Source organism: Penicillium samsonianum, assembly GCF_028829775.1.
Source record: "Penicillium samsonianum strain IBT 33392 chromosome Unknown utg000002l_segment0_segment0, whole genome shotgun sequence".
In the NCBI taxonomy this organism is placed as follows: Eukaryota; Fungi; Ascomycota; class Eurotiomycetes; order Eurotiales; family Aspergillaceae; genus Penicillium; species Penicillium samsonianum.
The window spans coordinates 2,314,953-2,326,715 of NW_026643260.1; the positions used below are offsets into that span (position 1 = coordinate 2,314,953).

At 52.0% G+C, this 11,763-nt stretch overlaps 3 protein-coding genes across 3 annotated transcripts; 1 reads left to right on the forward strand and 2 right to left on the reverse strand.

The window, feature by feature from the left end:
- Positions 1-45: 45 nt before the first annotated feature.
- N7471_002731 (p24 family protein) lies at positions 46-1,261 on the reverse strand. Its single transcript, XM_057275451.1, has 4 exons — positions 997-1,261; positions 583-790; positions 330-517; positions 46-270 (listed from the first exon to the last, which is right to left on the reverse strand). The coding sequence occupies exons 1-4, from the start codon at positions 1,192-1,194 to the stop codon at positions 253-255; spliced, it is 612 nt and encodes a 203-aa protein (XP_057140089.1). The 5' UTR covers positions 1,195-1,261; the 3' UTR covers positions 46-252.
- Positions 1,262-2,415: 1,154 nt separating this feature from the next.
- Positions 2,416-9,180, reverse strand: N7471_002732 (putative myosin class II heavy chain (MHC); the record flags this gene model as incomplete). The annotated part of the gene is made up of 1 exon (XM_057275452.1): positions 2,416-9,180. One exon carries the CDS (start codon positions 9,178-9,180, stop codon positions 2,416-2,418), a length of 6,765 nt encoding a protein of 2,254 aa, XP_057140090.1.
- Positions 9,181-10,940: 1,760 nt separating this feature from the next.
- N7471_002733 (uncharacterized protein) lies at positions 10,941-11,450 on the forward strand (the record flags this gene model as incomplete). The annotated part of the gene is made up of 1 exon (XM_057275453.1): positions 10,941-11,450. The coding sequence occupies one exon, from the start codon at positions 10,941-10,943 to the stop codon at positions 11,448-11,450; it is 510 nt and encodes a 169-aa protein (XP_057140091.1).
- Between the last annotated feature and the right edge of the window lie 313 nt (positions 11,451-11,763).

Here is an 11,763-nt window from a genome sequence, read left to right on the forward strand (position 1 = left end):
CTACAACAACAATGCGCAAGTTTACAAGTCCCACATGAAGGTCATCTGGGTCACTGTGGTAGTACAGATTTATATTATATAGACTCGATGATCGCATGACACCGTGGCGTGAAAACGTGATAAATTTATCCTGGTACATCGCGCTGGAAACGAACTGGTCCAGAAATATCAAAATCCACAATTGCCGCTCATCGATGCATAACAAAAGGGAAATAGAGATGTTTTTGATCAAGGAAAGCCGGTAAATCTGGTTCAGACCACGCGCTTGACCTGCATATCGAGCATTAGTATCTCATCTTCCGTTGTCTCAACCAAGGGGACCCACGTACCTCGAAGAATCTCTTGAGCCACCACACCTGGAACACACCCTCGCCAATAACCACCATAAGCTGGAACATACTCCACCATTTCACGCGGCCGTTGGTGCTCTCTGCGGTATTGCGGTGTACTCGCTCACGCACGACAATGTACGACTGCTCATCCTTCACCTGGGTCAAAGCCTCGGTGAGTTTGCGAACTAGATAGTAGCAGATGATCAGTCACAATATTCTTCCTCTTCCGTCGGCTGTTGTTCCCGCTTACCTTCGACCTCGAGGGGATCCTGCGTCATCTCGTGTTCGGGCACGTAGACAATTCCGTGGACGTTGAAGGAGACCTCCTTGGAGTTGGAGGTCCAGCCCTCGTTGCTGAAGCAGTAGTTGTATTTGCCATCCGCCTGTGCGGTGAAGGAGTAGTCGTCGGAGGCAACGGCCTGCTTGAAGTACTGGCGGTTTCTCAGGGGATCCTCGACCTGTCGCGACCGAGCGTTAGCATTTGCGTTCTCAATTCGAATCATCCCTCCATCCCAATTCAGCAGCTAGGACAATCCCACAAGGCGGAGGCCTTTCGGTTTCTGGATCCAATAGCCCATGCTAGAGCCACCATTGGAGCCGAAGGGGACTGCCGAGCGACACCCAAAACACCCAACACAAAGTCCGGAACCGGGATAGGTCATACCCAGAAATCAACCTCAAGGTTTCCACTCCCTCCAAACTCCCGGTCTCCAACCTGGAAAGTGACAGTCATGACATCGTCGCGGTGCAGTGTCTCGTGGAAACATTCTCGTGAGTGAGCCTTGAGCTGGATGGTGTGTGCGGTCGCGGCGGTGATCCACCCCAGCGCGGTGACCAGGATGGTGCTTGTTGAGAATCGCATAGTGGAAGGTTTCGGCTGACTCCGATGAGTCTGAGGGAATTGACGAGTTTGAGTGGAGGTAATGTTGTTGGTAACGTCAACGCGCAAGGTGTCAATTGGCGCTCGGACCACTTTCAATCAACACCGCTCCGCCTTGAGATTGGGTCTTGGCTCGAATGTATAAGTTGGCTGGATTTAGATTGTACCTAGGTATACCGACATATGTAGGTAATAACAAGAACAGTCTTATGCGGTCTCTGTCCTCAAAGACGTAAGACTTTAATAATCTGATCTATTTAGACCATGATATTAGGGATGTTATATGTAACCATCCAAAACGCGAACCGCAGCGCCACTTCCATTGAGTCTACCAGCGAGCACCTCCAGGAATTGACGGCTGCCTTCGATGATCTTCTGCGCCGCTTGAGTTCTTGAATCCCCCTTTCAGTTTGTTGGATACACGGCAGTGTAAGGCGGAAAAAGGCTTAATTTGTGAAATCGACTTTCCTACGGAGTATATATAATCTTTAATACATCTTGTGGGCTTTATACCTTACTAAGACCTAGTACTGACCTTTTGCTGGATGAGATGAGTAACATCTGCAGCAAAGGTAGAGTCTTCGACACATATGCGGCTAAAAGGGAGTTAGTAGCTCAACAAGAGTAGTATGTAGTAAAAAGTCCGAAGTTATTTGAAAATAGTAAACACTTGAACAGTAATAGGCTACAAGAAACGCAACGGGGAAGCGTGTATCAACAAGCTACATCCGACAACATCACAAAAAGGGGGGTAGATGGATAATATAGAACAATCGGAAAGTAAAGAATGACAGAGATTGACTATTAGTATGTATAGAAGGGATGTAAACGATAGGACATGAAAAAAAAGTAAAGTAGGATATTCAATGTACAAGGTCTTCAGGGAGTTGGGAGGTAAAAAAGCAAGCGAAATAACGGTGTGGTATCAAATCCGAAAACGCAAACATTGATCAACGGCCATGAAGCCGGAAGATAGATATGTATGTCGAAAGGGGGAATATGGATGTAACGAAAGGAGAGAAATCTGGGGAAATGGCGCTGGCACCAAACGCAGAGAAAGCAGTAAACGATAAAGGCAAAGATATCACAGATCGATGCTTCGTCCTGTAATCAATTTTCTGACGAAAAAAAAAGGGCAAAGAAACACCGAGATGAGATGGAAAGTTCAAAACAGTCTATGGGTAATCATCAAGGGCAGCGGAATTACTCTTCCTCAGAGGGCTCGTCAGAAGAGGAGACGTCAACGTCAGCGTCGGCTTGAATATCGCTTTCTTCGGCTTCAGCCTCGTCAATCTGAGGCCCGAACGGACCCTCATCATCCCTCTCCTTCGGCGAAGCCGAAACCATCCCATCAACGGTACTCTCGTTCTCATCTGCGAAGCTTCCATCCTCGTAGTTCGCCGGCTCGGCATCATGGTCGTAACTCGAGCGACGGAGAAGAGGCGGTGTTTGGGGCGGTTCCGTGACAGGCGCCTGGCTGCGAACCGAGCCGCGTCTTGGGGCTGAGTTAAAGCCTCTCAAGGGGCGAGTTTGCGCAAACCGTGCGGCAGCACTAGTCTGCGAGCCAGTACCGTTCTCACGGACGTGGGAGCTCGGGGGTGTTAGCAGGCCTGAAAGGAAGGCGCTCGCATTGCTGGGCTTTGACGGGGTCTGGTCGGAGGTGTTGGCGGCGGATTCGCGGCCTTTGCGCCAATTTCCCCAGGCGGCGGCTGCGGCTAGGGGGAGGGAGCGGGGTGAGGCGGCAAGGTCGGCGAGGGAGGGGAGGTTGCCGGATGTTAGGCGTTCTTTTTCTTGCTGCTGCATTTGGAGGTTGGCTTTAAGACGGATGGCTGCGTCGCGGACAGCTTGCTGATTGAATGAGGGCTTCGACACAGTCTGGATTATATCTTGCAGGTCGTCGATGCGGACGCCTAGGAGCTCACGCAGCCAAGTGATCTCGGTGTCCTTCTCCTTGATCTTATTTGGCGCGTCTTTATCTATCGTGGAGACTTCTTGTTCGAGCTCCTCGATGCGTGTCTCGCGCTGCTGGAGCTGGTCCTGGAGGACAAAGATCGACTCGCGCAGGGCTTGAGGAGATATCCGTTCAGGCTCTGCGGATCCCTTGTTGTAGGACATGGACGGAGTCGCCCGCGAGTGCGAGGGTTCGGCAGCGGGGACTGGGCTGGGGCTGGCCTTGGCGCTGTGGGCTGCCTCAGCAGCAGCACGGGCAGCAGCCTGAGCGATCTCAAGCTTCTCTTCGAGGAGGTTCACGCGCTCTTGCAGGTGGCTAGCCTTGTCCTCCGACAAAGCCATGCGCTCCATGTTATGACTCTCGCCGCGTGCACGATCCTCTGAAGAGTTATGCAATGCGCGAGCGTGACGTTCACGCAGGTCGTTGAGAACGCGCTCATGAATCTTGCGGTTCTCATCGATGGCAAGGTCCTTAGCAGCCAGGGCGGTGGCCTTTGAGTCCCTGGCTTCCTCGAGGAGAAGCTCGTAGCGCTCGCGAGAGGTGTCGGTATACATGCGGGTGTTGTCAAGTTCAGTCTGCAGACGAATGATCTGGGCCTCCAGCTCGGCACGCACAATGTTAACCTGGCTGTTAGAAGCTTCAAGGTCTGCCTCCATAGAGGAGCGAGTGCGCTGGATCTCGACACGGCTGCTCTCGCGGGCTTCGATGAACTCCCGCTCGAACCGGGCAGCCTTGATTTCCAGCTCATGGTTCTCCGCCCGGAGACTGGTGACCAGTTCCTCCAGTCTGGAATTCTCTTGCTGAGACTGCTCATGGATGAACCTCAGCTTCGTGGTCTCCCGCTCGTTCTTTTCAAATTCGCGGACATCCTCCTCGAGTTTCTCGCGCAATTGGAGCTCGCGAGAGTGCGAGGCGCGCAGCTCATTGTACCTAGCAGAGTGCTCTTCCTCCTTCCTGCGCCAGGCAGCTTGATCACGAGTAATTTGAGCAGTGACATTGAGCATGTCATCTTGAAGACGATCGAACTTTTCAGTGAGGTTCTGGCGCGAGATCATGCTATCCTCGATACGAGTTCTCAGGTGATCAACAGTCTCATGAAGAGACTTGTTCTCACCCTTGGTGGTTTCCAGTTGACGGCGGAAGCTATCGCTAGAAAGACGGTACTCGTCGAGGGTACCTTCAAGCGCGATGTTCTTCGTGGACAACTCGGCAATAGTAACCTTGAGAGTCTCGCTCTCTTCCGAAAGAGACTCGGTGCGGAACTGCATCTTCTCGAAGTATGGAATCTTCTCTTCCTTGAACTGGAGGAGACGAGATTCAGCATCCTCTGCAGCAGCACTGTGACGAGCAGCATCTTCCTCGGCGAACTTCAACAGTCGCTGGAGCTCAGTCATAGCATCCTGTGCATCGCGGCGATCCTTGTACTCCTGCTCGGCACGCTCATCGGCAACTCGCAACATGCCCTTAAGGCCGTCGATCTGGAGCATAAGGCTGTCGGCACCAATCTCCTCGGCCTCGGACAGGCGCGGGCTCGGGGGTTTCTGCAAGGCGACCTGCTGAGCTAATTGCTTGGCCATGGCTTCCTCGATAATCTCACGCATATCACCAACAGGGTCCTGAGCGAGCTTCTTGATCGTGAGAGCCTGCAGTTCAGCAATGCTTTCCTTGAGCTGTGACATCTCGCTGTGGCTGGAGTGCGGGGAAACGCGTTGAGGAATGTCATGGGTAACCAAAGCTTCCATGACGACATTCTTGAGCATCTCCAGCTTACGTTCCCTCATGTTGTGGGGCGAGCGATCGCGAACTGAAGTTTCCTCGCCGTCGTCGTCCTCATCATCGGCATCACTGTCTTCCATCTCGGCGGATGTGCTGCGGAAGACCCTTCTGCTTGCAGTGCCAGTGGCAATAGAAGCCACCGACTGCTGAATGACAGCCAAGGCACGTTCCATAGGGCCCAGGCGATCGTCGATCGCAGAGCCAACAAGATCATTGATGCGACGGTCGAAGAAGCGGTTACGGTTCATGAACTTCTCGTCTTCGCCGGCGGAGATCATGTCATCCCAGTCGCTGACATGGTCATTCTCAGTAACAAGCTGGCGAACAGGGGACTGCAGACGAGAGATAAGGCTCTTCTGGGGAGAGAAGTTAGCATTGCTGTTGGCATCGATGTCCGAGCCAAGTTTGCGAATGCTGAGCTTGTAGGTCTTGGGGACTCCACCGGGGCTCGGGCTGGGGGCTTCGCTTCGGGCCTCCGCAGAACCAAACCGCTGTTCCTTGGTGGGACCGCCCATCGACTCCGTGAGGTGGTCGTGTCGCGGTTGGAAGGGAGTCGCGTGAATTGTGTTGAAAGGAGTCGCTTGTCGTTCGATGCCGACATCTGCGTCGTCGTCGTTTAGCTGTTCCATAATTGCATTCAGCTCCGCATCGTCAGGCGAGTCGTCCTCGGAGTCCCATGGGCTGTCGTAATGCTCAGGTCGGCGAGTGATGAATTCTGTTTCCACGCGGGTTGGAGTCTTGGCCTCGGGCTCAGCAGGGTGATCTGGCGAGGTTGCCTTCTTAGGTGGGCTTGTAGCAGCGAAGCGAGAAGCCATGAGTCCGGCTTGCTTGGGCTTATTTTCAGCGGGACTCTTAACAGGGGTTCCGATGGGCTGCTTCTCAATAACATTTGCTGCAAGAGGCTTTGGCTCAGCAAAGCTAGATGGCTGAACAGCTAAGGGAACAAATTCAGAAACAGCAGGCTTGAACTCGAAAGACTGGGCATTGGGCGACAGCACAGTGCTCTTGACGGAGCTCTTGGATCCATGAGGAGCATGGTCGACGCCCTTCGAGACGGTGACAGATGTATCATCTCCTGCAGCAGGCTCCCTTGGTTCACGTTCTTCGACAACAATCTCCTTAGAAGTCTCCGCCCGGACCGGTGATCCGGGTTGAGAACCATTCTCAGCCTCCCGCTTCGCATCGAACAAAGTCCAAGTATCAGCTTCGCTGACAGGGGTATCCGTCCGCTCTACTGGATTGTTCTCTTTAGGCATGGCATTCTCCTTGCCCTCGGCGACGGCATGGAGCGCGCTCGAAGCTTGAGCGTTGCCCGCCTCGCCCAGAGGGTGGGTCGAGATACTGTATCTAGCCTCGCCGTCAGCATGGCCGACACCGCGACGCGCACGCTTGTGACGGTCGGTAGGCTGCACAGGTCGACCATTGGTGTCGTCTTCAATGACCTGCTCTTTATCATTGTTCTCCTGTTCAATCTCATCGGGTCGTACAATAGGAATAGCCTTGGACTTCTTGTCAGGCGTGGTGATCTCGCCGATGTCAATGTCACCGAAGATCTTGGTGCGACTAGCCGGAGGCTGCTCAGAGCTGGCATTTGAGTTAAGGCTGACAGAGGGGTTGGGGTTGAAAACAGGTGCGTCGACGTTGAACGATGCGGCGGAGAATTTGAATCCGCCACTGCCACTGGCATTGTGGTTCAGCTTAGAATCCATTAGGCCGTTCATACTGCTACCAGGCGCGAACGAGGTGGGCGGGGCAAAACCGAATCCTTGCTCGCCCCTGCCGCCGAACTGGAATGGGTCGTTGCCAAACGGCACAGGCTGGGAACTGAACGATGCGGTAGGGTCGAACTCCTTCGCTTCAACGTTGAGTGATGAAATCGAGAGCTGCGACTGATGGCCAGCGTGGTAGGAGTGGCCGCTAGGCTGGGTCTCGTGCCACGGCCCTTGACGAGTCTGCGGCGTACCCGCAACACTGGGGTTTGTGTCGAGGTCAGATGCATCATGACCAGTGTGTTGTTGATATTGGTCTCCGTAGAATTGATGAGGGAGCTGGTGCTGGGCGAAGGGATGAGGTGGGTGATGAGAAGCGTTCTGTGCGTGATGTTCATTTTCTGGCAATCCCCAGCGCGACTTCAGCATGCTGGCATTCAGACCTGCATGGTTGGCATCACGGTAATCATCCTCCAATTGTCGGCCAATCGAGTCTTCCAGATGGTAATCGGTGTGTGTCATCTGGTCCAGTCCTCTTTGCAGAGTTTCGCTGAGATTATGACCGTGGCCTCGAGGTGTAGGCTGGGCAATTTCGACGTTCGATGCGTGGAAATGATCTGGGTGTCCATTGACCGGGGTCTGGGGAGCCTGGTATGGCAGGCCTTCCTGGTGCATACCATGGCCAAATTGATCATCGAACACACCCTTATCGTTGAATCCTGGGTGGAAAGACCCTTGGTCGTGCAGCGGAGACACTGGTGATAGCATGGAGGAAAAGTTGCCCATTGCCCCTGGGCCAGCCGAAGAAGTTGCCTGCCGGGCGTTTACGAAGCCTTGGGGAGTCATAGATCCCTGAGCTGGAGGCGTGGGCTGGAATTGGAAAGGGAATCCGCCCATCATATTTTGATCCGCACCCATAAATGGCGTCTGCATACCGAATGGCGAAGGTGATGCCATGGTTCCCATAGCACCAGGCGTAGGCATTGATGATTGATTGAAGTGAGGCGAGAATGGGTGGATATGGCCGAGGGGATTGCTTGCTGCAGACGCAGTAGGAATCGGTGGAGATGCAACGAGGCCTGGGAAAGGAGTGCCACTGGGGTTGAGCGAGTAATCGGGTGAAATGGATTGTTCAGGCTCATCGTCGCCGAATGACACTCCCAGGGCGCGTAGCTTCTCTTCCTGGAGCTCGGTGATGTAAGATTCCCACTTGGCCCTGTCTGGGAAGTTGACGACAAGCGGTTGACTCTTGGAAATTTCATGGAGGTCATATGGGTCTGGATATAGGGGTCGACTGAGACCTCCTAGAGTCGTCGTGGTGGAGGGGTCCTCGGAATCGCCAATGGTGAATCCACGAACATCGTACCCTTCGTTCTCCCATTCTTGCATTCGCTGTTGAACATCGGCCGGCGTTAGGAGACGATACCCAGGTTCCGAACCTCGTTTATCATCATGTGGCAGCTCGATTATGCAGGCTTTCCCACGCCAATTCAGCTTCTTTCTCCGCCGTGGTGTTTGGGTGGCTGATCTGTTGATATCAGAGACCTGTGTTTTTAATGGGCCCGGGTTAAGTGGGTCTTCCGTCTTTGCAATGTCCTCCGTCGCGTTCACGGGCGGAGGAGGTAACGGCTTTTCTACCGGCGAGTTTACCTCGACGGTCGGTGTGTTTGGGTCTGACATGTTGTTTTGTGGTGGATCTTTATCGTAAGCGAAACCCCAAAAGTCCTCCTGCCGCAAGGTATCAGCGCGTTTGTGCAAAGTTTTGTTGACTTTTGCACGCGCGGCAGCTTTTTTCCCGACGAAATCAGAGAGCGTTGGAGTTTTCAATAGATCGTCGGAACGAAAGTCGTCTTCCAGACCAAGCCAGTCGTCCGAAGCGTCGTCGGCAAAGTGGTTCCTCGCAGTGATGAACGAGGGCGCTTCACTTCCTGAGTCGTCGCTGAGCCAATTGCTGCGCTCCGTTCTAGGTTGACCAGTAAGGTACTGGTTGATCCAATCCTGCGTGAAGTCCCGTATCGATTTATCTCCGTTATTGGCGGGGGTATCGCAGTCAACGGGTTCAAGTATGTTGTCGTTGGCGGCACTCGATTTCCGCAACTCGGTGTGGTTGGCTACTGACGAGACAGGTGAGCTGGGACCAGATTCGTGGTCGACCCCAGCGAATTCAGCTTGGCTATTGGTCACTGACAATCTCCGAGTGCTAGGTGCTGCATATGGGGATCCCCACGCGGTGGTGTAGTAGATGCTGCTTTCCGCCTTGCGATTGACCGGCGAAGAGGGCCCAGATTCTTCGGTTCCGCGATATGAGGATAGGAATGGGAGAGGCGGGGGTTCGAGGGTGATGCTCCGCGGAGAGGTTCGTTGACCGGGGGAACCAACGGTCGACGGACTCGAGTCTCCTGATGGCGGAGAGGACAAGAGTAGTGAGGGAGCCAGACGCGATTCACGGATGAGGCGCGTGTCCCGCGAGTGGAACTGTGGAGAAGGCGCCGAGATGGCGGAAGAGACGGAGTGATCTAGATCTGTAGTCATCCAGCGTGGTTAGACTGGCATATTTGGAGGGGTCAAGAGGGATTGAATCAAGGGAGTTGAAGAATTTAGTCCAAATCGCGTGGTAGCGCGGAGTAGGGAGCCCAATTCCACAATCCCGAGACGGGATCAAAGAGAGACAACATCAATGCACACACCTTCCGTGTCGACTCCTGCAGCAAGCACTTGCTTGCCGCTCCGCTTATCGTCCAGAATGTTGACGCATGGAAATCAAATCGGAATTGAAGACCACCGCTGGCAAGACAACCTGGGGCGAGATAATGTACAGGTTGTCTTTTTTTTATTGTTTTGGGAATAGGCGCACTGTGCAGCAAATAAGGAGAATAGAGAGATCAGACGCTCAAGTCTGAAGCATCAAAGACCAGGATGGGGAACTAAGGGGAAAAAAAGGTCGGACGTCACGGGTATTGGATCGTACTGGGTACCTCCTAGAGGGTGGGTAGTCCGAGCTAATGCGGTGTACAGGGTACGATAGGCCAATTCAACGTTTACTATTATTTGTTTAGCGTAGACCGAGGCCGTTAGCTTAGCTTGTCTTTTGGCTTTGACAATGCCAATCGCTCTACGAAGTACGCATAACGCACATGTACCCAACGCCGAATCTGATTCGAATGACCCTTGCCTTAAGGTCCAAAGTTAAGGATTGAGGATTGACTGTATACTGCGTACTCATGGCCACTGTGCACCTCCTTGCTTTCTAAAGTAAAAGTAAACAATGACAAACTGGAGATCTAAGAGATTCAGGGGTAGAAGAACGGCTTTCCATGGATTCGACCGTACCACCGAGGGCCTTGCTAGCATGACTAATGGTTTGCCTTTTCATGAGCCAATCAGCGTCTCATGTACAAGGGGCTCTTCATGCTGATTGGTGAGGATTTGTCTACGCGAACCGGGTCATGCCTTTTGTGCAGCCTAACCCCTTTCAGGCCCTCATCTTTTTTCTCCTTTACGCGCTTTGGTCGAGACGCTATATACTACCATCTATATGCAGTACGGAGTACCTCTAACAAATCTGGCATATTTCCCTTAGATTGTCAGTTATAGATCACAAGAACATTCGGATTATGCGGCCTCTGCCCTTGACGAAGACTTTAATCTAAACTTGGACTAATATGGTATTAGCAGTGTTATATGTAACAACCCTCCGATGTCTTTTTTTGGATGTCTTTTTTAAGTCTTCTTGGGTGTATACGAAGGCGGTAAAAAGCATACTGTGCAGATAACTTTTCTATGTATAACCTTTGATTCTAAACCCTTTCTGGATTTTCTTTTCCCTAGAATAAATTGGCAATGATCACAGAAGTGAGCATGTGGTATAAATCACACGAGTGGAAGGCACAAATTTGCAATCCGGAAGGGAGTTGAGTTCATGCATCTGAGTCACATTGGACAAGTTTAGGTAACTCGAGCAATTGTATGGTACAACATAGTTAGACCTTCGCAGTCATCGATATCCGTAGAGGGTAGCTGACGGAACATCTTCGACGTCTCGCCGATCCCACAACTTTTCCTCGGGATCATACGTTATCTGCAAAATAGTTGTTCGATAGTGGACTGCACTGGAGACTTCCATTGGCGCCGTGTCGTGCTTGAAGACCGTCACTTCAACCACGCCGACAGAGAGCCTTGAAGATGAATGCCAGTCCGTTCCGGAAAACTGGCGAGACCGGGGTGGTATTGTTTTGAAAAGGGTTTCTGCCTCCTATTCCGTGCCCGGTGTCCCCATTCTCAAGGACATCAATATGGACATCAAGCCCGGTGAGAAAATAGGAGTATGTGGACGAACGGGTAGTGGGAAAAGTTCTTTAGTCATGACTCTCCTGCGCTTACTTGAGGTTTCATTGGAATGTTTTATCCTCATTGACGGCGTGGATATAACCAAGGTTCCAAGACAGACTGTTCGAGCTGGAATCAACGCCATCCCACAGGACGCCTTTGTTATGAACGGATCAATTCGCCTTATTGCCTCCCCTTTGCAGAAGCATAGTGATGCAGAGATCGTTGATGCACTTTCCAAATTCCGCCTGTGGTCGCTCATCGAGTCCAAAGGAGAACTCCATGTCGATCTGGACGCGGAGATCTTTGTCCCTGGACAGAAACACCTTTTCTGTCTTGCTCCGGCTCTTCTCCGAAAGGTTAAGATTGTTGTGATGGATGAAGTGTCTAGCGATGTTGCTCTTGCCATCGATAAAGTGATCCAACAAATCATTCGCCAGGAGTTTGAAGGAGCCACGATTATTTCGTTTGGATAGTATCCTAGATTTTGATCGCATTGCGGTGCTTAGGGATGGACAATTGGTAGAATTTGACAATCCCGAAGTATTGCTGAATAGGCCAAGTATGTTCAGGGACCTGTATAAGCTGTGATTCTGGCTGTTTATGGCGAACTTGATTGATTATGAAGGGTGAAACTGCAAAATTAAACCATAAGGGACTAACCTGCCTGATGCTCAACTATATAATACGAGTGCTATGTAGCCATTGTAATCCACAGTGCATATTTTGTAATGTAACTGCAATTTGAACTGAGCACAACGCTGCAGTAATTCCCATGTTATCATTTAA